This window comes from Canis lupus, chromosome 16, assembly GCF_003254725.2.
Source record: "Canis lupus dingo isolate Sandy chromosome 16, ASM325472v2, whole genome shotgun sequence".
In the NCBI taxonomy this organism is placed as follows: Eukaryota; Metazoa; Chordata; class Mammalia; order Carnivora; family Canidae; genus Canis; species Canis lupus.
Window position 1 is genome coordinate 10,337,372 of NC_064258.1, and position 26,571 is coordinate 10,363,942.

Consider the following 26,571-nt stretch of genomic DNA (forward strand, 5'->3'; position numbering starts at 1 on the left):
ATCAATTCTTTAAGAAGGAAAGTCCCTGGGTATGTTAACAGACATTCTGTGAAGACTTAAAAAAAGTGGGAGAGATAGGCAGGAATTCTGTATTTGAATTAGTTTGGGAAACGTACAGCATATCTTCCCCTTGCATTTTCACAATATATACCAGTACATTAAAAATGATCTTATTTCTTGAAATCTGTTGAGGTTTGCTTTATAGCATGGTATCTGATCCATTTTTATAAATGTCTGGTGTGTGTGAAAAGGTATATTCTCCTTTTATTAGATACAAATTGCTCTCTCCTCTCGTTCTGTGTCTCATACACACACACACACACACACACACATTATATACAAAGCTGGGTCTAGCTTTTCCTGGTTTCTCAATAATTTAAAGGAATATGTTAGAAATTTCCCACTATATTAGAAGAATTTATCAGTGTCTTATTATAGTTTATTGACTCTTGCTTTATATATTTTGAAAATATTTTATATGGTACGCATGTGTTTAAAATTGGTATATTTTCTTGGTAAATTGACTCATTTATCATTATGCTATTTGCACTTCTCTATATAAATTTTTTAAAGATTTATTTATTTATTTATTTATTCATGAGAGAGAGAGAGAGAGAGAGAGAGGCAGAGGGAGAAGCAGGATCCATGCAGGGAGCCCGATGTAGGACTTGATCCTGGGTCTCTGAGATCACAACCTCAGCCAAAGGCAGAAGCTCAACCGCTAAGCCACCCAGGCATCCCCCCTATAAATTTTAGAATCAGCTTTTCAATTTCTTTTTGTATTTTGACTGGGATTTCATTGAATCTATCAGTTTGTGGAAAATTAACATCTTAATATATTCGGTCTTTCTATCAAAGAACATGATGTATCTCTCACTTAGAGTTTTAAAAATTGCTCTCAGTAGTGGTGCATGGCTGGCTGAATTGGTAGAGCATGTAACTCTTCATCTTGAGGTTGTGAGTTCAAGCCCACATTGGGCATAGTAGATTACTTAAAAATAAATTGCTCTTAGTAATATATTTTAGTTTTTACTGTTTAACTCTTACACTGATTTTGTTGGATTTATCTCTAAAACAATATCATTTAAAAAGATTTAATTTCCAATTATGTGTTGCTAACATATACATTATGTATAAATACAGATCTTATTTCTCGTCCTATGGGTTATTTACATGTATGTTTTCAGTTTCCAAATATCTGATGGTTTTTCAGATATATTGTTGTTCATGACTTCAAATTTAATTCTAATTTTATCAGACAGCCTACTTTGTATAAAGAATATAATTAAATGTGTTGAGATTTGTTTCATGTCTCAGTGGACTATTTTGTTAAATGTTCTATGTGTACTTGAAAAATAGCATTTTGCTATATTTTGGTGAAATATTCAATAAATGTCAATTAGGATAAGCTGGTTGATAATGTTTATTTTTAATTTTTAAAAAGGATTTATTTATTTATTTATTCATGATAGAGAGAGGCAGAGACACAGGCAGAGGAAGAAGCAGGCTCCATGCAGGGAGCCCGACGCAGGACTTGATTCTGGGACTCCAGGATCACACCCTGGGCCAAAGGCAGGCGTCAAACAGCTGAACCAGCCAGGGATCCCCGGTTGATAATGTTTAAATCTCTTCTATAGATTTTATGTCTACTTATTATCTCAATTATTGAGATAGAGGTTTTGAAATCTTTGACTATAATTGTAGATTATTCTCATCCTCACTTCTCTTCATTTAAGATTCATGTATTTTGGAGTTCTGTTATGAGGTGCTGTTACTAAGTTCTGTTATTAGGATAAACACACTTCTTTATCTTTGGTAATACTTTTTGTTCTGAAACCTTTGCTAACATTAAAATAGCTATTCCAACTTTCTTTTGAAGGAAATAAAAAGCCTAGTATATCTTTTTCTATCCTTTTACTTTTTTCTTTTTTTTTAATTTTTATTTATTTATGATAGTCACAGAGAGAGAGAGAGAGGCAGAGACATAGGCAGAGGGAGAAGCAGGCTCCATGCACTGGGAGCCCGATGTGGGATTCGATCCCAGGTCTCCAGGATCGCACCCTGGGCCAAAGGCAGGCACCAAACCACTGCGCCACCCAGGGATCCCTACTTTTTTTCTTAATCTTTTACTTCTAACCTATTTGTGTCTTTTTATTTAAAATGGGTTTCTTCGACAAATACCCACCATTTGCTTCAATGTGGATGGAACTGGAGGGTATTATGCTGAGTGAAGTAAGTCAATCGGAGAAGGACAAACATTGTATGTTCTCATTCATTTGGGGAATATAAATAATAGTGAAAGGGAATAGAAGGGAAGGGAGAAGAAATGTGTGGGAAATATCAGAAAGGGAGACAGAACATAAAGACTCCTAACTCTGGGAAATGAACTAAGGGTGGTGGAAGGGGAGGAGGGCGGGGGGTGGGGGTGAATGGGGTGACGGGCACTGAGGGGGGCACTTGATGGGATGAGCACTGGGTGTTATGTTGGTAAATTGAACACCAATAAAAAATAAATTTATTATAAAAAAAATAAAACGGGTTTCTTATAAATAATATATACAGTGGGGTTTTGCTTTCTATCTATTCTGATAACCTCTGCCTTTTAACTGAGTTGTTTAGACCATTTACATATATTGTGATTATTAATAGGAATTTATTTTATTTATTTTTTTATAAGTGAGTATAAATCTCTCATCTTGCTCTTTGCTTTCTATTTTTCCCATCTATTCATTTTTCCTCTTCTTTTCCTGTCATCTTGATTTATTATTGTTTCTTCCATTTTTTTTCTTTTTTGGCTTGTTTGCTATACTTGGGAAGTTTTATCATTTTCTCTGTATATTTGATATTCTGAAATTTCACTGTAATGTACCTAGTAAGGTTTTTCTTCTCTTTTCTCTTTGGTGATCCACACCTTATCTTTTTTTTTCTTCAAATATTACCTCCTTTTCTTTTTTTCTTTCTTTTTTTCCTGAGACTCCTATTGTATGGATGCTAGAAATTCTAATTTTATCCTTTACAACTCTTAGCCTTTCTTTCATACTTAAAACATTTTCTTGTCCTTTCCTTCTTCACATTTGGGGGAGGATAGTTTCCTCATTCTGATCTTTCAATCTGATAATTTTTTCTTTGTTTATATCCATTCTATTTTTAAACCCATTTATTGCATTGCTTTACACTTTACTAAGTATTATTTTCACTTTTTTTTAAAGTACATTATTGTTCTTGTTTCATATTGCTAGCATCTTTTCTTATTTCCTTTGTTATATTAATTGGCTAAAAAAGCTAAAAGTTCTTGGTCATCTGTTCTGTTTATGTTTAGATCTCTAATTGAGATGTGTGGTTTCTTTATAAAATAAATGCCTTGTAATTGGGAGTCTTAACACATTTTTTTCCTGAGGATACTGGCTATGCTATCAGGCAGTCCTTTGGAAGGGAACATGTGACTCCAAACCTAGTCGTCTACAATGAGGTCAGGAATGAGTGTATGGTCTCTTGGGTGGAGATCCCCAGGCATCAGAAAACCCAATCAATGCTTCTCACCCCTCAAAATAACTCTGCAATTCAGATAATCATCTATTACCTACGGAGGGTGGAGGGGAAGTCCATTAGAAAGAGGTACATGTTAGGGGCGCCTGGGTGGCATAGTCAGTTGAACTTCTGCCTTTGGCTCAGGTCATGATCCCAGGGTCCTGAGATCAAGCCCCATGTTGGGCTCCCAGCTCACTGGGGAGCCTGCTTCTCCCTCTCCCCCCTGTTTGTTTGTGCTGGTGTGCTCTCCTTGCTCTCTCTCTCTCAAATAAATAAATAAAATCTTAAAAAAAAAAAAAAGAAAGAAAGAGATACTTGTTAGAGTGTAATTTCCCAGCCTTTGGAGTTTTGAATGGGAGAAGGAGGGAAATGGTGGCCAGAGGTCAGATAGTAACTTATGTTTTTCTCAGCCTCTCACAAGTGCGGGATTTCAGTGCTATTCTTATTTGATTCCTGAAGACATCTGAACATGAGTCTTAAGTTTCTATATGTGTGGAGCAGATAATACTTGTTCCAAGGCTACAGCAGGAGAAAAGGAAGAGCAAAAAGAACTCTAAGTTCCTTTCCTATGTTATCCTCTTGCAGCTTGTTGGGCTGCCTTCTACTCTAGGTAAAAGCTGCCATATTACCTCATAAACAAACCAGTTGAAAGATCTGCACCCCTCACCCCCAACATGAATCCATATAGGTTTCCTTAATTACTTTCCCCAGTTTTCCTACTCTTATGATTTTGGGGAAGGAGCCATCAGCTTGTTCAGAACTGGAACCAGAATTATTTTTCAGTTTTTCAGGTATCACTTTACGTTTGTTTCTTTTAAACATCATATTATTGATTTTCATAAATTCAATTTGAGAAATTTCAAAAATTTGTGATTTTATCTCATTGATATAGTCTTATTTATGGTTACATTAGAACTTATTTCCTTTACTTTCTTTTTCCTTCTACACTTCTCTCTTCTTTGGCATTCTTCTTTTCCATCAAAACAAAATCAAGAATTTTTCAGTGTGCAGAAATGGGGATTTTACACATCTTTGCTTATGATTAGAAATGCCTGTTCCAATTATTACTATACATTAGGAGTAAAGGCTGCATTCCTCTATAAATTGAACAGAAATAATCAGATCAGTTTAAAAATGTAGTCTTCAAGAAAAGAGGCCCATTTGAACTTACCTCCCAAGTGGCACACAGATTTGACTTGTGATATAACCATTTGCCATTCTCATCTTTAGGGTAGATTTCATCTCCAGGCTATACAAAAGAATGAGTATAACTTATTTTATTTATATCTGGGAATTAAAATTATGGCATTTGAGTTGTCATTATACCATATACCCTGGGCCTGGGAAAGCAATTCAATTTTAATTATTTATGTATAATAAATATGACATATTAGTCTCATCTCACTCTGGCATTCATTTTCCTTTATTTATTGACAGATTATTATTGTTCTTTATTTTTTAAAAGATTTTATTTATTTATTCATGAGAGAGAGAGAGGCAGAAACACAGGCAGAGGGAGAAGCAGGCTCCATGCAGGGAGCCAAACGTGGGACTCTTTCCCGGGTCTCCAGGATCACACCCTGGGCTGAAGGTGGCGCTAAACCACTGAGCCACCTGGGCCGCCCCCTTATTATTGTTCTTAAACCATGAAGTTCTCTCATAATGAAAGGAATCTGTTCAACTACCCTCTCCCACCTCACCCAATGACACAGACAAAACTAACAGGTGTCTGCATTTGGCCCTAACTCTGTTTTTCTAGGGCATGGTGCCCTATATTCTTGAGAAATAAACTTCAACCACAAAATATATTCTTCTCTAGCCTGACCACGATCCACATCTCAGACAACCCCTGGACAGAGCCAATATACCTGCCATTTCTTGCTCTACCTGGCTAAGAGTAGATCCCTTCTCTACACACCAATTCCCCCATGGGTACAGCTACAATCCTCTCACATCCTTCAAAACTCATTAAAAGGCCCAGCTTGACATAAACCTGGGGCCAACACTTTTCTAGATGTCTGGTTCCTCTCCTCCCTTGGAGAGTGAATAAACTCTCCTCTCTATTGCTCCACTCTTTGTGCAATTCTTTGCCACCCTCATTACCAGCCACTCTAACACTTAATAACAAAATTACTCATAAATAAAGAGTAGAAGTTGAGAATTAGGATATTTAGGCTCAGCATTTTGATCTAATCCTAAGCCCAAAGTTGAGAACAGCAAATTTTTAAAAAATATTTTATTTATTCATGAGAGACACAGAGAGGCAGAGACATAGGCAGAGGGAGAAGCAGCTCCTTGGAGGGACCCCAGACTGGGGATCATGCCCTGAGCCAAAGGCAGAAACTCAACCACTGAGGCACCTGAGAACAGCAAATTTTTCACTCTAATAAGAAAACAAGGATCATCCTTAAGGGTGAAAAGAAGTTTTTCAGCTAAGAAAAGTGTAGCTAATGAATGGAACACTCCCTAATCATACGGAAAAACTTAGCACATTACTTCTTGGTTCTGAATAATCTGCCCAGTGGCTCTTTCTTTCCCTTTCCGGGACCTCCAGGAGCTTAGCATCTGTTTTCTACTTCACAAATTATCTCAGTATCAAACCTAGGTTTTTGGTGATCCTTTTCCAACTAAGACTGACTGTTGGCTTTCAGATTTTTCCTCTTTTGCTATATCTAAAAATGGGAACCATCTCTTATGGGCTTGGAAATAGGATAGAGAGAAATAAAAGATGATTTCTAGGCTGCTTGGTTGGCTATTGGTGATCATTCCCTGAGTTTGGGCTAGCAATCAAGAGTTTTATTTTGGTTATTTTGAGTTTGAAATGGCAATTTCCACATTCAGTGGGTATTTGAGGAGGCAATTGAACAGAGAAGTCTGAGAGAGGCTCAGAGAGAAGTCTTGGCTGCACACAAATTTGGGAGGGATCAGCACATAAAGTGGTATTCAATCCATGGGATCACCTGTAGAGAAAGTGTGGCTCAGTAAGACAATATTGAGGATAGAGTACTGGGCATAACAGCGTTTGGACGTTGGCAGGGAAGATGCTGTCAAAGCATCTGGAGAGGGTGATACAATAGAACCATAAGCTGAAAATGTTTAAAGAAAAAGGTAGTAGTCATCTGTATTGAAACAGATCAAATAACATGGGGACAAAGTGTCTTTTAGATGTGGATGATAGCATGGAAGTCTGTAGACTGTGATAATTTTTTTTTGTTGAAAATCACGCATTTGGACAAAGTCAATTATATTCTTAAATATTTAAAAAATTTTCCTTCTGCCATTTCCCCTGAATGAAACTTACCCCTGGTGATAACATTTTCTTCATTGTCCTCTTTAGTGAAAATAATTTCTTCTCAATTCTGCCTGTCTCAATGAGTGAGAGCAGGAAAAGGGCTCCTCTCCCCTTGATGCCCCATAATCACTCATGTTAATTGCCCTTCCTATCTCTGATTTCTAAGCTTTTTAACCTCTCAACACTATGACCCACATTTTCACTCCAGTCTTTCTCCATATTTCTTGCCTTTTGCATATCCTAGTTTTACCTCTGTTCAGAAATGGCTTTATGCCTCAATTCTGAACTCTGCTAAATAATTTTTACCTCTCCAGATTTTAATTAAGTCCTTATCAAGCCTGCACCCATGTTAAATATTTCCATGATGCCTCCCTTAGGCTTCTGCTGTGTCTACTTTACTAGTCCATTCATCCTGATAAAACCATTGTCTTTGTCCTCTGTTCTTGCTCTTTAGTGTAGGCCATTGCTGGAATAATCCAACCCTCTAAAACCCCATGATATTGATTCTCATTCCTGCTCAGCAGTAACTTCATTCATCTTTCAAAAATGTTTTATTGTGGGGTGCCTGGGTGGTGGAGTCAGTCAAGCGTCATGCTCATTTTCAGCTCAGGTCATGATCATAGGGTTCTGGAACGGAGGCCTGCATCTGTCTCTGTGCTCAGCATGGAGTCTGCTTGAAATTTTCTTTCCTTCTCCCTCTGCCCCCCCAACCCTTGTGCTTTTTTCTCTAAAATAAAATCTTTTAAAAAAATCCTTAAAAATGTCTTGTGATTTTTTGGTATTTTGTTGTTCTGAAATTGTGTCTGCTTGTTAAATTGACATTCAAAAAATAATAAAGTGCTAAAATGTTTTAGCAAGAAAGGTTTCTTGTTAAAAAAAAATCAGGAGAGGGCAGCCTGGGTGGCTCAGCAGTTGAGTGCCGCCTTCAGGCCAGGTTGTGATCCTGAAGACCCCAGGTTGAGTCCCATGTCGGGCTCCCTGCATGGAGCCTACTTCTCCCTCTGCCTGTGTCTCTGCCTCTCTCTTTCTGTGTGTCTCTCATGAATAAAGAAATAAAATATTAAAAAAAACGTGATATTTTGGCTTTGAAGATTGATTTCTCAATTATAGGAATTACAGGTTCATTTGGGAAGTAATGTCATTATACTGTGTCATTTTTCACTGTTAAAAATTTTACCTTCTCTCTGTATCCTTGAGCCTCGATCCCATCTAAGAATAGGAGTGGAAATTTTCTGTTTACCTTTCCCGAAAAGATTTTACACATCATCGGTCAGCCACAGAAAAATAAATTTCATTTTTCTCACTTTTAGACATAGGCTTTTCCCAAATCTTTAAGAGTTAAGTATAGAAATCTACTCTTTGAATGAGTGAAGTTAGTTGTGTGAGGCTGAGGGCTGAGGTTATAACTCCCAAGAACCTGAAATTAAAAAATCACTGTAGTCCACAGGGTATTGGGATTGCTAGGTTCATGAGGACAAAACAGAGGGGCAGTGTTATGGGGTTGGCATCAGGGAGCCCACCTTGTGGTCCTGTTCTAATGGACTAAACCTGTGAGTTACTTGTTTGGGGCCTCAACTTTCTCTTCTGTGAAATTAGGTTGTTGGGATATCTTATACTAAGGTTCCCTTCTACCTAAACATTTCAGAATATTATCTATAAAATGTCAGATATTGTGCCTGTAATTTCACATATATAATCTTAATGACTCCTCGCAAAATTTGTCAAGTTAGTTGCTATTGTCTCCGTTTTACTGATAATGAAATTGAAGTTCAGAAAGAACCAAAAAAAAAAAAAAAAGAAAGAAAAAGAAAGATCAAAGTGATTATTGCTAGTAAGTAGTAAAGCTGAAAATAAGTCCCTCATCTGTGTGACTCCAAAGCCCATACAGACTTTGTCCACTCTACTATGTTAAGATTATATGGAAAAGATCATATAATAACCTGACCAAGTCATCTGGCTTGTATGTGACAGAGCTGAGATTCAAACTAGGCAGCCTGCTTCTGGAACCCATGATCTTTATCACTATGCTAAGTGGCCTCTAATTAATTACAGTAGAAATCTGTTATTTTGTTTTCTATCATACTTGTGCTGTCTCTTCTGGAGGAGCCCTTTCCATGTTTTTTGGTGGGTTGACCCAGCTCTTATTCTCGGTCAAAGATGTCAGTCAGTCCCCGTTTTGGCCTTTTGCAAAGGTTAGTCAGTAACAGGTACATGACCTAAGGAAGGCTAGTCAGTATTTCTCTGTGAGGTTTAATGTGTGGTCTCTCTTTGTCTGAATTGTCATGTTGTGTTGACAATGTAGGCTTGGCATGTAAATGGCCATTTTGCCATCAAACAGAAAAGGATTTTTGAGGACGAAGCCAACCAAACTAGAGATAAAGGGCCAGATACATAGTTTGAATTTCTGGATCCAGCTGTGCCTGAATTAGATATCCCTTGGAATTCCTGGCTCCCTTTTTAGCTAACACCAACTTGAGTTGGATTTCTGTCATTTATAAAAACAAGTTCTGACTAATTCAAAGATTTTGGGGTATGGCAAGTAATGAGAAGTTGGTTACGTCAACATGGGATAGTGGACAGTGAGAAGTATCCCCCCTCCAGCTGAGAATTGGCAATCCTTGCTCTGTAAGAGCATAGAATCTGTTAAATTGTTGTCTTAAGTCTCAGACAAATAGGCCTACTAATGGTGGAGCTTTAGGGGACATAGTAGAAAACCACTAGGTATTAGAATTTTCTGGCCATTTTGTAGTCTTCAGGCATGTGTTGAAAGAGGTGTTTGTTGCTACTGGGCTTGTAAGACAAGAGGTAAGATGACATTTTATTTTATTTATTTTTTTAAAGATTTTATTTATTTATTCACGAGAGAGAGAGAGAGAGAGAGAGAGAGAGAGAGGCAGAGACACAGGCAGAAGGAGAAGCAGGCTCCATGCACCAGGAGCCCAACGTGGGACTCGATCCGGGTCTCCAGGATCACTCTGACAAAGGAGGGCGGGGGTGGGGGTGGGGGAGCAGTGGCAGGTAGTCTCTGGCAGGGACTCGCACAAAGAGGCTCATCCGCTGGTGTCTGCTGGCCCAAGTTGGGGTGTGACAGCCAGCAAACAGGGCCCTGGAGCAGTACCCCCAAACCAGCCCCGAGTTGGAGGAGGAGCAGGGTGGCAGAGGCCACTCTGGCTGGCTTCTTGGAGATGAGCTGCTCCCAAGCGGGTTCTGAAGGGTGAACACTGGCCCTTGAGCCCTCCAGGACCCGAACAAGAGGAGCTCTGTGGGGAGTCTCTGGAGTTCTCAGCCAGCAGGTGAGGCCATCAGTCATAAAGCCTCTTCACTGCTTTCTCCAGGTTGGTGTAGAGACCGGCCATGCTGCGGGGGAAGAAGGAGTCCACCACACTCGGCGGAGGTAGCCACTGAGGTCAGTCTGGAAGAACGTGACCAGCTTGGTCTTGTTGGGCTCCCCTGGCAGAGGCTCACAGAAGCACCCACAAGGGTGGTTAAACCCTCTCACGTAACCTGGCTTCAGAGGACATAACAGGTGTTCTACGTGGACAGCATTGGAACTGAGCATCCCGTCCTCACACTTCTTGACTAGCACCAAGTCCACAAAGTCCCTGGGGGAAATGAGCTTCGTGGCAGCCGAGGGGGTGGCGGTTCTGCTCACGCACAGCATATCAGTGATGCTTTCGATAATTTCAAAGCTGCTCACATTCTCATCCCACTTGTCTCGCAGGGTCCCAGCAAGCGGCTTCATGCAGCCCCACACTCTGTCTGGTGTCGAGTTCACAATGCCTTCTCCCCGGCACAGGTTCCCTGGAAACTCCACAGATGGCCTCCGGGAAACTGAAACTCCATTGCCTTCCCGGCAAATCTTCCATCCTGACTCCTCCCGCCGGACCGGAGCACCTTCTCCGCCACCGCGTCGCTCATCTGCGCGGCCACCGCCGGGCCCACCGCGCCCACCGCGCCGAGGGCTGCCGGCAGCTGTGGGGGTCGCGGCGGGGTCGCGGCAGCGGCGGGCCGGGTCTGGGCTCCCTGCTAATTTCTGAATTGACCCTCAGCACTTTCACTTTTCCTTATTGTGTAGGTGGGAACATTATCTGACTAGCTGGCTTCAGCATTTTATTTTCATGACAGTCTGATAAAAGGTGTGCTTTAGGGGGACAAGAAATATAGTTAGGTGAGTGACTTCACTGGATCCTTCACCTTGTGACAGGTGGTGCAGAAGCTGGTAAAACTTTAAGTATTGCAAATGTTTAGATTTCCTTTTTTTGCTGCTTTGTTCTCATTTGGTCCTACTCAGACCCCAGGGAAACTCTGCCAATTCCTACTAAGAAATTACTGGCTCTCTGGCTAAACTGATAATGTCACCAAAATGGTGGTGTGGGAGACCCCAGCCTCATCTTCCAATAAAGGTAAAAAATGAGCTATCCACAGATGAAAATGGGGAGATATTGGTCAAACAGTACCAACTTCCAGTTATAAGATGAATAAATTCTGGGGATCTGATATGAAGCATAGTGATTATAATTAATACTATTGTATTATATACTTGAAAGTTGCTAAGGGAATAGATCTTAAATGTCCTCACCACCAAAAGGAAATGGCAATTTTGTGATATGATAGAGATGTTAGCTAATACTATGGTGGTAATCATTTTGCAATACATTAGTGTATCAAGTCAATATGGTGTGTGTACACCTTAAGTTTGCAAAATGTCATATGTTGATGATATCTCAATAAAGCTGGAAAAAATAAAAGAAATTTAGCTTAATAAAAAAAATGAAATCAGTCAATCTCTAAAGTGTTAGGTAATGAAAGATTAAGGTTTACATTGTCAAACTGAAGCACGTGTACCCTTGAAGTCTATTAAGCACAGGGTACTGAGGGATCCTCAGAGCCTTGGGATAAAGTAATACAACTCCTTGGAGCATCAAATTTGTTCAAAGTGTTTTTGGGAAAAAATCTTGAATTTCTGTACCCTTTTCGTCACAAGTTAGGGCAAGTAAAATTGATAAAATTTGATTTTTCTGTACATTGGACAATAATTTTTTCTTGCCTTCAATGCATAAAGAAGAGAAAACACAGTGAAAAGAGTAGTGGAAAAATATGTTTTTATCATTACTGTAGGCCCCTTTGGTGAGTTATTGCTGCCATCCCATTCTAGCTGAAAATTGTTTTACACATTTTAATTTATTTTTATTCAACAAACACATATCGTCCTAGCTCTGTGCCAGGTACTATGTTTAAGTGCTTTGTATATGTTAACTCATAGCAACTTTATGAACTAGATGACTTAATTTGGTTCAAATTTTCCAACATGATAGATATCGCAATAGCTTCAACTGTTTACCAGAGTAGATGAGAAGAAAAGGTTTTCGGTTTATTTTCCTTGGTGGTAACTTAGAATCAATTTTTACACTGAAACAAAATGAAACGAATGAGTTTATATTATGGGGAAAAATATAAAAGTCTAAAAAAAATTTTAGGACAAGACATAAATAAGTCTTCAAAAATACTTCTAACTTTGGGCAGGCTGCTTTGGCCTAAGTTCTCAGGATCTGAGTTCAATATTTTTCTTCCCCAGAAATATTTTGGGAGCAGCAGGTTAAGATTTGGTGTTTACTCTAAGGAGAGACTGTGTAATAATAAAATCTTAAGGAATCAGAATTATAAAGCTATAATAAAGGAAAAAGCTTCAGGCTGATATTTTGGGATAGTGGTGATATGTGGCCCCTTGGAATCATAATCCATAAGAGGCTGGGGACTTGGGGAACTACAAACACCTAGGGAGCTTGGCAAGGAGCCTGAATGGGGAGCTGGGAGGAAGGGGGCAGTGTATGGGAAATGGATGAAGTTAGAAGCAGTATCTTGTCCTCTTTTAGAACACTCAGGAGAATTGTATTACACGTTCTCCAAAGTTGTACAGCTTTATTTCTGCAAAGCTGCCTGTAAATATACATCCTATATTCCCACTGGCTTGCATTTTAATCATGATGCTTTATCCTTCTGATTGCACTTCAGTGGATAGTGATTTCTAATATTGGAAATCTCAAATGCTCAAAATGTAGTGATATAAACATCGTATATCCACGCAATAGAGCATTATTTGGCCATAGAAAATAAATGAAATTCTCATACGTGCTATAACATGAATAAACCTAGAAAAATGTTATACTAAGTAAAAGAAGCTAGACACAAAAGGCCACATATTGTATGATTCAATTCATACGAAATGTCCAAAATAGGAAAACTATAAAACAGAAAGTAGATCAGTAGTTGTCAGTGACTGGGGGGAGGGGGGGAGAAGGAAAAATGGGGAGTGACTACTGGTGGGTATGGGGCTCCTTTTGGAGTGATGAAAACATTATGGAATAAGAGAGTTGAGATGGTTATGTAACTTTGTGAATACACAAAAAAGCCACTGGTTTAAGTCGGCGAACTTTATGGCACATGAATTGGAGCTCAATTAAAAATAATAGCAATCTATGGACAAATAGGCATACAGAAAAGAAAAAGAAGTCTGCCCTTTTAAAGAAAGCTTTGGCAAATGCTTATGTAATATGAACCAACTTCTGTCTTGTCTCTGCTCCTCAATTTTTCTGCTCTGTAGATTTGTTCTTCCCATATTGTCTTAACCTGTTTTTTTTTTTTTTAAGATTTTACTTATTTTATTTATTCATGAGAGACACACACAGAGAGAGAGGCAGAGACACAGGCAGAGGCAAAAGTGAGCTCCATGTAGAGAGCCCGACATGGGACTCGATCCCGGGTCTCCAGGATCATGCCCTGGGCTGAAGGTGGGGCTAAACCGCTGAGCCACCCGGGCTGCCCCCCATATTGTTTTAAATCAATACCCATGTATGAAGAAGGAGACTTGCCTTAACCTTCAATGGGCTAATTAATCAGTCCCTAAATTCTGGGCAAGAATGAGAAATTTGGGAGTTGAGAACTCACCCTCTTTTGGAGTTCTTTTTGGAGAATAGTGACACCAGATCCACTATTAATATAAGGAATTGGAGATTGAAGGGAAGATCTTACCTTTCCACAGTAGAAAATATCCTCCCTCCGCACCTTTCCTTTGGCTATCTTCTCCCTGATGGCCTCCCCCACTTCATGCTCATTTTGGTAGATGTAGGCCCCATCAATGTGCCGGTATCCTGTGTCAATGGCAATCTTCACTGACTTTGCACAGGTCCCCTTAGGGGTCTGAAATGACAAGGGGGTTATGGGGGGGAAGAAGAGAAATGGATCTTTCTTTTCATGATTCTTCATCAGGACACTCAGCACACAGACATTGTTTTTACAACAAAAATGACAAATTCCCAATTACATGTTTTGATTGGAAGATGGTGTCTGGAGGCTAAGGACACTGACCTCACAGGGAACTCCCTTCCCACCCCCAGTGGGGGACTCTATCTTTCCCAAGTCTGCCCTAGCTTTGTGGCCTCAGAGATGGAATTTGATCAGTTTTACCAGGGATGAGAGATTTCACAACAGCCAAGTTATAAGAGGGCACAAGTTCATTGAAGAAGTCTCCATTATAAATTAAAGTTTGGGATAAACAAACTGAGATATATCCACAGAAGGGAATATCATTCAGTAATAAAAAGGAGTGAAATACTGATAATAGCAACATGAGTGAATATGAAGGCAATTATACTAAGTGAAAGAAGCCAGACGAAAAGTAAATAATGATTCCATTTGTGTAAAATACCAGAAAATGAAAACTAATGTATATTTCAGATGCAGATCAGTGATTATCTGGGGTGGGAGACAAGGGGTGAATCCCCCCATGGGTGGCAGGGAGGAATTGTGAAAGAACACAAGGAAACTGGGGATCCCTGGGTGGCTCAGAGGTTTGGCACCTGCCTTTGGCCCAGGGCGCAATCCTGGAGTCCCGGGATCGAGTCCCGCGTCGGGCTCCCGGCATGGAGCCTGCTTCTCCCGCCTCCTGTGTCTCTGCCTCTCTCTCTCTGTGTGTCTATCATAAATAAATAAATAAATCTTAAAAAAAAAAAGAACACAAGGAAACTTTTACAGTGCTGGATATGTTTACCATCTTGATTATAGTGATGGCTTCATGGGTGTACATAGGAGTCAAACGCATCAAATTGAATACTTCAAATATGTATAGTTTATTGTATGTCAATTCTTCCTCAATAAAACTGGGAAAGAAGAGTGTTGGGGGGTGTTAGATTTTTCAAATTTGGTATCCAAATCTTTGTTCATTTTATTAACCTGCATGAAGCATAAGAATATTTGCTCCCCTGAACATTGACAGAACCTAAAGACCTGACAAACTCTTGACACTGGAAACATAAGTTATCCATTCTTCAGATTGCACATAAATTGCTGTTCTTTAGGTCTGATGACATTTTAAATATACATGAGTATGTCTCATTTTAGTTACATATTTTCTTAAGAAGAAACGGAAGCTGTGATGGATATTTCCATCAAAGATAAGCATCTAGTCTCGCTGAATAAAATATTCAAATCATCTTTTAGGTTGTGTGTGGAGTAGAGGGTTAATCCTATTTATAGATTTTTAATGACCTCATATTCAGATGGTGATCATTCCAATCTTGTTCACAAATACTGAGAACTCCTTGTGCTTGCTTCTATATCTTCAGTGTTCTGACCAAATTCTTGACAAATCTCAACAGACCTATGAATTCTGGCCCACAGAAGTCGATTTATTGAGAATGAGTGAGAAAAGAAATCTCTTGCATTTCTAGTGACTTTGTAGTCCTGGCCTGGAAATAAAAAGCACTGGAAGCATAAATTGTATTTTCTTTCCCTACTTCAGTTGAAAGTCATCACTACTGAGAAGATAAGAGGATATGAAAAATGAAAAAATTGGCTACACAGATGGTATTAGGAAATAGGATTCATAGTCGCAAATAGCTGGGAAAAGAGACACACTTTCCAGGAATGTCAGAAATATCTCTTTGCTTTATTAATTGACAACATGATTAATAGAACTTGAATAGAAATTGAGGCAACACCCCCTCCCCCCAAACACCCTGGAAAATGAGATGTTATGGATGACAGCAAGCGTGATAACAAAACACACTGGAAGAGGAGACTTGGGGTAGATTCCAAAAATTCAACGGTCAAAATAAAAATACTACTTCCATTATTGGGTATATACATAGTATTAATGAAAAGAATAAAGCCTCATATGAGATGGTAAATACAATCTCAGAAATAGCACTGAGATTTTGTGGCTGGAACTGATAAATGGAAGTACAGAACTCAAAATAGACTTAATACAAGGGGAAAAACCTCTAACAATGCATATTAAAGTATATGCTTATTTTTTCAAAGATCAACCCAAGACAAGAGGCACAGGGGAGAGCATTTAGGATAAAGAAAACAAGAAAGACAAAGGCTAAGTTGGGAGTGCGGTACTGAAGCAATATACGAATGATGCTTTACTTCAGGAGGGCACAGAAGCAAGTTATAATAGTTAGAGTCTTCAATTATTCAGCTATCATTAAAGAGCCTTTTCTAAAAGCTGAATATCTGGTACAGTCTTTGCTTGCTAAAAATATTTTCCTTCAGATGGCAGAAGCAGCAATGAGGTGAATTACTATTTTGGACTTAATTTTAATCAATATGGAAGAACTAGTTGGAAATGTGGATGTGAGAAAAATGCTTCTTTTTAATTCTTAAATGTAGCATAAGAGAAGTTGTATGTAGATTCTGACAGATTCTTTAAGAAAATTCACTTTAAGGAAAACTCAGAAAGATCAAATAGAATACTATATTTGGAGACTCAAATAAATGACACGACAGTAGAATCTTAAATGCAAAATTTTGACTCCATGCATTAAGGATGGTATCAGTGAAATAAAGAATTCAGTTTCCTAAAATGGTCAACAGCACCCTTCCTTCACTCAAGAAAGGGGAGAGTTGGGATCCCTGGGTGGCGCAGCGGTTTGGCACCTGCCTTTGGCCCAGGGCACAATCCTGGAGACCCGGGATCGAGTCCCACGTCGGGCTCCCGGTGCATGGAGCCTGCTTCTCCCTCTGCCTGTGTCTCTGCCCCTCTCTCTCTCTCTGTGTGTGTGACTATCATAAATAAATAAAAATTAAAAAAAAAAAGAAAGGGGAGAGTCCTATAAGGATGCAGTGCCACCTTCCAGAAGGTAACATATATCCTAGGTCTACATCCATTATATAGTCCTGTGTCTCCATTAAGTAGAATACACAAATCTGAAAATACAGCAGGAGTGGTTCAGCTTAGCATTATTCCCTTTGACTCACTTAGAAAATGTGTGCTTCTCATCCCTGAATTTGAGGCTCTGTGGATTCTAGGTCCTAGTTCCCAGGGGAACCCAGGGTGCTTATTTCAAGAGTTCAGTATTTGAGGAAAGATGTTGCCATACTGGCAGGGGTAAGTAACCTTCTCACAGGAGGAGATAGGGCTTCTCCGCTGTTACATGATGAGCCAAGGAGGAGAATGTTGGGCACCTAGGGCATCCAATGATACACCCCTTCCCAATTTTGATAGTTAACAGCTAAGAGCAGCACCATAATCTGAGAAGGATTGGTTGACCAGGAACTCTTACAACTCAGAGATGAGCATCTAGCTTGTAATATTTCATAAGCCACCTAGACCAGAAGAGATGTTGGATAAGGATGCAAGAAACCTAGAATGGGCAGTTCAGGAAGGAGATTAAGTTGTAACTTGAAGACAGCTTTCGTGGCAGGAGCCATCCCCCCTCCCCCTTTTTTTTTTGCATGGCACAAATAAATAATCTTTAATTTCAATAAATAGCTCCCCATTACGCCAGACAACAGGCTGTGGGAACGATACAGAAGCATCCAATAGGGAAAGATCTATTCTAACTACACTAATTCCTTAGCACGAGAAAAATGACTTTGGGTCACACACAAACACAGAGATGCTCAGAGTATGACAAAGGAAGGAGTCATCTTGGATGGGAGTGTGGTGGCATTTTAATCCATGTAGCTGTCCTTTGCAGGTCTTCTGGGTGCCACAATCACCACGAATCGGTCAAATAAGGTTACTTTTGCTCTATCATATTCTGTTTACTTGATATCCGCACATGCTGTTACTGAAGGTGGGGTCTTGACAGACAGGAGGACACTGGGTGAGATTTCACTGGGAGAGGCAGAGAGAAGGGAGGGCGGAGGGCTGAGGTCCCGCAGAGCGCCTTGCTCACCAGGAGGACACACAGGGACACACACGTGTTCACCTGCGAGGGCACACACATGAGAACGTTCACATACTACCCACAGGGGGTCCTTAGGAGTAGGATAACATGAGGACAAGTTCAGTGAAGCCAGGGAAGTTTCTTACACCGGCATATTTTTGGGTGCCACTTGGTTTCTTCAGAGTCTATTCTATCACGTCTACTAAAGAGAAGACAAAGTACTTACATTTTGGGAGAAAGGTATCAGGTTTGAAGAACCCCAGGGAACAGCAGGCTGTTCAGAAGCCACCCAGTCAGCAGCTGTGCATTCTGGGTGTGGGGGTCGGGCCTCCCGCACACCGGCCAAGCTCTTAGAGAATTTCATCTCAATGGAGGCTGGCACCCTTGGGGAGGCCTGAGGGTTGAAAGTGCATTTGGGGGTAGGGGTATCAACAGGAGCAAGCACTGCCAGTAAGTCTCACAGCAGAGTCCACTCCGCTCGTGACATACAGATGGGGTTTCCAGAAAGTTCTCAGGCTTTGCTCATTGAGGGCAACCATTTTGTGTTCAACAGTCAGCCTCCTCTCAGTTCTGAGAGGATTTGTGTATGTGTGTTTCCGTTGTGGATATAATAGGCACATGACACATTTTTTTCTGTCTTAATTTTCTTCCTTTTTTTTTTTTTCCCCTCCAACAAATGAAAGCTGCTTTCCCTGCAGCCCTCAGGTCACCTCCAGCGAGGCGGGAGACACGCGGTCACACTCAGCCGGGGACCTCGGGCTGTGCCACTGCTCCACTGCCGTGCGGTGAGTGTTGAGCACCCGCTGCCAGTGGTTGGATTCAGAGGGGCCCGAGGAGTACTGGCCGATGACAATTCTTCCAATGAAGTCACTGCTGCTTGGCATGTTGTGGCCAACACTGTACACACTAAGCTGGCATTTTCAAGTTCTTCTTGGGGAACTTTGAAGCTGAAGGATTCATTGTAAAAGGGATCGAGTGTGCCTCTTAAGAAGGATGTCTTCTTTGTTTTCACAAGCTTGAGTCCATGTACCAGCTGGATTGTCACAAAGGGGTCTGAACCTTGGGTCACATCGGTTTGAAGAAGCTGCTTGGCTCGAATGACATCCACATTCAGCGTCCCAGCACTGGGGAGATAATTCAGTGACAGAAGCAGCTCCCCCAGCTCCACTTCATTCTGAGAGCCGGGGACCAGCGCCTTCCACCAATGCCCGCCTTTCAGCAGGTCAACCTCGCACAGAGGCACCGACACCTTCCCAATGACACAATGGCGGGAAAACTTCTCAAAATCCACCACGGTTGGCAGCAGGGTCCTCCTCTGAGCTTGGAGGAGGGGGATCTCGAAGGTGTAAGGCTCCTCACAGGCTTCTGGGTCTTGCGTTTGGCCCCCGTCTGCTTAGAGTTGCTCTGGTCTGGCAGGAGACGGATCTGGACACAGGGGTTCCATGGGCCCTGTCCCGTCCCGGCGCCAGCCGTCCTGGGCACGGGCGGGGCGGGTCCCTGGCCTCCGTCCCCCGGCGTCAGGCGGCGGTGGCAGGTGGCACCGGGAGCTGAGCGCAGCACGCCCCGCTGGCCCCCGGCGGGGCCTCCCGGACTGTTAGGCAGCCCGCGTGGTCGCGCTGGAGTGGGGCGCGCAGCTGGGGCCGAGCGCTCTGGAGCAGTGCCTGGGCCGGGTCCGCCTGAGCCCCGCGGCCGGATGGCTCCTTTCTGGCACTGAGAACACCAAACTCCACGGCTTTCATGCCAGGAAGTGGGGAGCCGGGTCGTCTGGACTCGAGACTTGGACCCCTCCGGGTCAGGCTGCGCAGCCTGAGATGTGTCTGAGGACGAGCCTCCGCGTGCGATCTGGGGAGTTGGTCCGAGCGGTCAGAGGGGCTTTCCCGGCTGTGTGGACGAGTCCCCGTCCTGGTCACGCTCCGGCGGGCCGTCCTGGAGGTCCGCCACCTCCCCCTCGCGCTCAGCCGCCGGGGCGTGCCCTCCCCGCAGGGGCCGGGGGTGGGAGCCAAGGGGGGAGGAAGGAGGAGGCAGCCGGGCGGCCCCAGACCGGAGCGGCGGGCTCAGGAGCGGCGCCCGCCCCTCCGCCGGCCGCGCGGTCCTGGCCCTTCCCGTCCCCCTTCCCCTTCCCCGCGCTCCGGCTCCCGGGTTCGGGCGCTGGAGCCGGGGCGGCCGCGGGGCTGGAGGCGGCGGGGGCGGGGCGGGCCGGGGCGGGGGGAGCGGGGCGGCGCCCGGCGGCGGCACCTGCCGAGCAGGAGCTAGTTCCTCTTAACCTACCTCGTTAAAGACCTTTCCAGGGGAGAGACCAAACCACTCTGGGAGCGCTTCTCCCAGGGGGTGGACTTCGCATACGAAGCCCGCAGGCTCAGGAGACCTCCGGTAGCCGTAGTGGCGGTGGCGGGTGCCGCAGGGCAGACGCCCTCCTTGGCTTAGCTGCCAGCAGTGTGGGCCGCTGCTTACTCCCGTCTGATTCCCTGCACGCGCGATCCAGGGTAGAACAGGCTGGCTCTCGCACCCCAACCCAGCACAACCCCGTGGCCCCCTCCAGAGCACCCTGTGGGACCAAGGAGCGACCGGATCACAGTGCACTCTTCCCACTGTAGGAACTGCTATTCTCCCTTCTACAGGCCTGAGTCCTGAGAGTGTTCTCCACTGAGCCGCCCGCATGCAAGTCTCCTTCTCAGAGGCTGTTCTCCAGAGGACCCAACCCAAGAAGACACTAGGGTAAAGAAGGATTTCTTGAGCTACAGAGAGTACTAATGATACATACATTAAGCGATAAACGGGACTATGAAAATAGACTCTGTTCATCGAGACACCATTAAAAGCGTAAAAAGACAAATAGGAAGGGGTATTTTCGCATAGATGTAACTGACAAAGGTCTCATACTAGATATTTTACAAATCCACTATCAAGAAGAAAAGAGAAATCCAAAAAAGAAAAATGCACAGAAGGCACACTTCGTGAAAGATATCAAAAATGTTTAATAAAAATAGGAAAAACTGGCCAATTTCATCTAGAGTAAAGGAAAGGGAAATTAAACCACAATAAGAGTTTATTCTACACTTATAAAATGACATTAATTAAAAAGACTCCAAATGTTGATGAGAATGAGGAGCAGAGCCACCCTCATACATTGTTGGAAGAAGTGCAAATTATATGAATACCTTGGAAATTATTTATATTGACATCATCTCCTAAAATTGAAGATACTGTAGTCCACGGGACAGCAGTTCCACTCTTACATGTATATCTTAGCTAAATTCATACATGTGTGCAATAAGACCTGTGTAGGACTCTTTCTAGAAATAGTGTCTGCAAAGCCCCAAACTGGAAGCAATTCAAATGCCCATCAACAGTGAAATGGATACTGACATATTCTTATGATTAAGCAGTCATACAGCAATAAAAATGGCCAAAGACCGTGATTAATTACATGGGTGAGTTTTACAAGATTATATTTAGAAAAAGAAGCAGAAAAAAATGGGGCAACCAGTGTTTCTATTCATGTGAAGTTCAAAAATTGTATAGAAATGTATGTTACAGTTGTGTAACTCTTAGAAAATTCTTACAAAAAAAAGCAAGAAAAGTCATCACCGTAAGACTTAGAAGAGCAATCCCCTCTTGAGGGAGGAAGGCTTTCAGGTTGGGAAGGGCACACACAGAGTTTCTGGGGTCTGGTATGTTCTAATTTTGGATCTTATAGCTAAGGAGCGACAAAAAGTATTTGTCCCGCCTTAAGTCCATTGTACTTCAAAATTTTAAATGTTAAAAAAAGAGAAGGAGGTAGATAAAAAAATAAGGGAGTAAGTGACTCAGTAAGTTTCAAAGCCTTAGATTTGACTCAATAAGTTTCAAAGCCTTAGATTTGGGCCTAAAACATCATTTTTGGCCTTAGATCTACCATCTGCTCTCCTTAGCCTAGATCCAATTGGTTGCCAAGCTTTGTAGAGCTTCCCTCAATGATGTGTGGTCTTCGGCCAAGTTCCTTCCTTCCTAGGCTCCAGCCAAATTAGTTTCCTCAGAGCTACCAACCACGTTCAAGTCTTTGTTCTTTTTTGCCTGATTTATTATAGAAGCCTTCTCACCTGATCTCTATGTGTTCTGTCTCTTCGCATTTTAATTCATTGTAATTTGGACAGGTTAATATTTTTGAAAAAGAAACCCATTCTTTGCTCCCTGGTATTTTGTTGTTGTTGTTACCTGGCCCAAACTATTTTTTGCAGCTTGATGTGTAGCACTAATTGCCTCTGGAGAGGAATGATATGTGTGTGTGTGTATAAAACAAAATGCAGAGGTCATTTCTTGGTGTTTGATTTTTAAAAGCCAAGGCTTCTGTGGCAGGTGTGTGAGTATGAGGGGATCACAGGTATTGGAAAGAACTCAGGATATACACTGTACTAAAGTAAAAACAAACACCAACTGAATTCTTGACCCTCAGAATATCAGCCCACAGAACATTTTACAAAACCATAAATGAGTTGCCATTACCTAAAAATTCATAATTACTTTATAATGTTTTCTGAAAATTGTTAGAAAGTCAGGCCATGCTGCACCCTTGCTTGTGCATACAACTGACTGTAGTGGAGAAGGTGCTATCCTTGGACTGGTCAGTGGGGTCTCCAGTTTTGCTGATTCTTGCACTCATGCCTGCTATCAGAATGGGAAAGCAGAACAAAACACAGAAATAGACTTACCTCCTCAGGACACTTATTTGTGCTTGCTGTCTGGTTCCTGGTCTCTTTAGGTGGAGGTTATGGAACCACTCCGACTGCTGACAAAGATTCTTTCGTTTTTGCATCAACCGACTTCAGCAAGAATCCTGATAAGTCAGTTTAGGAACAACTCCTTGCCCTCTATGTATGATCCCTCTCCCTGTCTAATCAGGAACCCTCAACTGCCACCATCGCCCAGGCAATGTCATAGCAAGAATCCTGTTAGATTGATTTAGCCAATCAACCAATTTAGCCCTTATCCCTGATGTTTTCTCTCAGCATTTTTCCAGCCACTGACCCCTACCCTGCTCCTTCGCTATAAATTCCCATGCTGTATTTGGAGTGGGAGCTCAACTTCTCTGCTCCCCCACTCCTGCAAAATCCCATTGCAGTGGTTCTTAGACCTATCACAACAACACCTGCCCTTGAATCAAGTTCTTTTACCGTGCTTTCACAAGTGTCATTGAATTATTCTTTTCCTTTAGCATGTTGTCCCCAGGATATAATAAAAATGCCTGGTATAATGTGAAATAAGGTTCCCTGGGTTGAGAGGAGGAGATTTGATGGGCATTGAAGAAAAAGCAAGGAATATGTAAAGGATGGCAAAATCCTGAGGAGTCCTAAGCCTATCCCCCCCATCCCCTTCCAGCTCAGGGGCAGAACAGACTTGATTTTTCAGGCTCCCCCTTACTACTCATCAAGGGTTTGGACTTCACCTTTCCCTTGCCCCAGATACAAAGCCCTTGGCTCACTCTCCAGACTGTGAAACCTGCTTTCAGCTACCGGAATCTCAACAAGGGCCACCCAGGAAAGAATACAGGATCATTTATGACTCCCAATCTACTTCCCAGACCACCACTCCTTCCCCATAACTTGATGTTTCTTGATCTACCTCATAACTGGATTTGCTCATTGCTACTTTAACATTGAACCAGTGTTCTCTCTCTTAAAGCACTTCAGCTTTTCCTTACATTTTAGTTATATGTGTGTGTGTGTTTTCATCCTCAGTCACTCCACTTAAATCCCTTGTTTCTAAACCATTGTTTCAATCCCTATGCTACCTAGAAAAATGCCCTGCATTTGGTAGGCACACAATAAATATCTGTCAAACTAAATTATTGTCCATTTTCCAAAATATTTACCATTGGTCCTGGATTTGTGTCATTTGCACATCTGGTAACATTCTTGAGTTTTTCTTGAAGTTTTTGATAAATAAGGATTATTAACCCCATGGGCTGATGTTCATAAAAACAGGATTAATTTCTATCAAAACTGAAAAAAGGAGTAAGACCCAAACCCTCACCTGTTGGGACCTTCCCGGATGGAGCTGTAGGGAGGTTATTATAGATTATTGCATCCCTGTATGAAAACATTCTGAGAAGCTTTCAAAAGGAGAAAGTCACATGGATAATTTGTAGGTGTTACTTTTCATTAGTCATCATGAGGTGGGATAATGCACAGAGTGCTTAGTGATACTAAGTGTTGGTTCCATCTCAAATTCCCTGAGTCCATAGGCATGAAACACTTTTACAAGAAATTTGGGCTCACTTGGTGTCCATCCAAAGATGAATGGATAAAGAAGATGTGGTCTATGTATACAATGGAATATTGCTCAGCCATTAGAAACAACAAATACCCACCATTTGCTTCGACGTGGATGGAACTGGAGGGTATTATGAGGAGTGAAATAAGTCAATTGGAGAAGGACAAACATTGTATGGTCTCATTCATTTGGGGAATATAAAAAATAGTGAAAGGGAATAAAGGGGAAAGGAGAAAAAATGAGTGGGAAATATCAGGGAGGGAGACAGAACATGAGAGACTCCTAACTCTGGGAAACGAACTGGGGGAGGGGGAGTGGAAGGGGAGGTGGGTGGGGGGTGGGGGTGACTGGGTGATGGGCACTGAGGGGGACACTTGATGGGATGAGCACTGGGTGTTATTCTATATGTTGGCAAATTGAACACCAATAAAAAATAAATTTATAAAAAAATAAAAAGAAACTACTAGTAAAATAGAAAAAAAAGAAATTTGGGTTCATTAAGAAACTACTAGTAAAATAGAAAAAAAAAGAAATATGGGCGCATTTTTTAACAAAAAAACAAAAAGAAACTACTAGTAAAATGGGAAAAAAGAAATTTGGGCTCATTAAGAAAAAAAAACTTTGAAAGCCAGGAGAAGCTGGGCTGGGGACCCTCACACAGCTACATACTACTATTCTTCCAAGTTGCGTTCCCAACTCCTATCTCCACGTGTTTTGGTGGAATCTAATGGGGCAAAGGTAAGAAGAGGCATTGTTAGCCTTCCTCACTTTGGCCTTTCATATCTGCTTCCACCCTTATCCTCTTGAAGATATGGCTAGATCTTTCCCTGCTACTCTTCTGCTCTCTAACTTTGGTGTCAAAAGTGAACAGGATCCCAGGACAGATACTGATTGATGTGACCACATACATAAAAGATGAATTTCAGTTAAAGGGTTACCTCAGCCTGGCATTCGCCTTCTACTAGTTGTTGTGGAATGAGGGCTTGAAAAGAATCTAAGGCATGCCAAGTAGAGAAGACTGAATTTTGGCATCAGGACTAAATTTTGCCTTCAGGACTAAGACTGATTCTGAAGTTAAATTCAGTTGAGTACCTTTATTTCATGGTGGCTGACTTGGGCACAGGTAGTTCTAACCTCTGTTTCATCAGTCCTGGGAAGATGATAAAGGGTTATCAGTTGCATAGCTTGGAAGAGAAAGCCAGGAATCTACTTTATCTGAGATACTCTGTTCTCACTTCTCATCTTCCCCTGCAGCAGATAAATGTTGTATATTTTTCTTTACATTAGAGTTTCTAATTTTATGAGACATACCATTAAGTCCATTTGTTACTTTGCAACTGGTAATATTTCTGATCACAAATGTAGTTGGTATATACATGATCTTCTTTTCTCATAGTATTCTTCTCACTTATATTGTCTAATTAGAGTATGTCTTATCTCCTGAAGTGAATAATAGCTATTTTTTGGGGAATAACATGACTGATTTTGAATGTCTCTAAATTATAGCATTTAATATTACTAGACACATAGGCTGTATTCTCTAGCATTGTAAGTTTGGGGCAATTTTCTATCTCTCTATACTTCAGTTTTATCATCTGTTATAAATGGGGTTAAATGGTAGTACCTTTCATGATGTTTTGAGGATTAAATTAGAAAATACATTACACGTTAGGTGCCCCCAAATTTTAGCTGTTGTTGTCATATCCATTTACATCTCTGATGCTCACAAACATAGATATTCCCTTTTACAAACTCATTAATTTGAAAGCATCAGCTGAATACCCATTACACACTAGATGCTATTCTGGAAATATAGAGCTGAACAAGACATCCTCTCTTTCATAATGAATTTCACAGTCTTGTGGAAGACTGCAGAGAAACAATGATTACAATATAATATGATAAGAGCTATAGTAAAGTCAAGTCAAAGGGGCTATGTGAACACTCCAGACAGGCAAGTTGTGGTGGCTGGAGAGATGGGATTCTAAGGAGCAGTGTCCTTGAGATGAGTCGTGAAGGCTTAGTAGAAGTTGGCGAACTGAACAAATCAAGAAAGGGTGTTCTAGATAGAAGGCAGCATGTTCATAGGCATGGAGATGGGGGAGTTGTTCTAGGAACTTAGGCGATTATGTTTGACACACAGAAGGGAGATAGAAGAATGGTGGTAGATTCTGCTGGACAGTCGGGTCTTGACTGAACCATGAGAGCTCAGTGTGCAAAATAAGGAATGTGGACTCTATCCTATAATTGATAGAGAGCCACTGAAATAATTAACCAGAGGAGTGATATGATCAGATTTGGGGGGGGGGGTCCAAGGAAGATCCTGAC

General features: G+C 41.6%; 1 protein-coding gene and 2 pseudogenes across 1 annotated transcript in view; all 3 read right to left on the reverse strand.

The window, feature by feature from the left end:
• AKR1D1 (aldo-keto reductase family 1 member D1) overlaps positions 1-26,571 on the reverse strand; it is a 51,517-nt gene that overhangs the window by 19,774 nt on the left and 5,172 nt on the right. Inside the window, 2 exon segments of the mRNA XM_035699583.2 lie at positions 4,700-4,777; positions 13,850-14,017. Of these exon segments, the coding sequence (XP_035555476.2) occupies positions 4,700-4,777; positions 13,850-14,017 (246 nt within the window).
• On the reverse strand, positions 9,627-12,220 carry LOC112650924 (stAR-related lipid transfer protein 5-like; annotated as a pseudogene).
• On the reverse strand, positions 15,741-19,857 carry LOC118351064 (synaptotagmin-17-like; annotated as a pseudogene).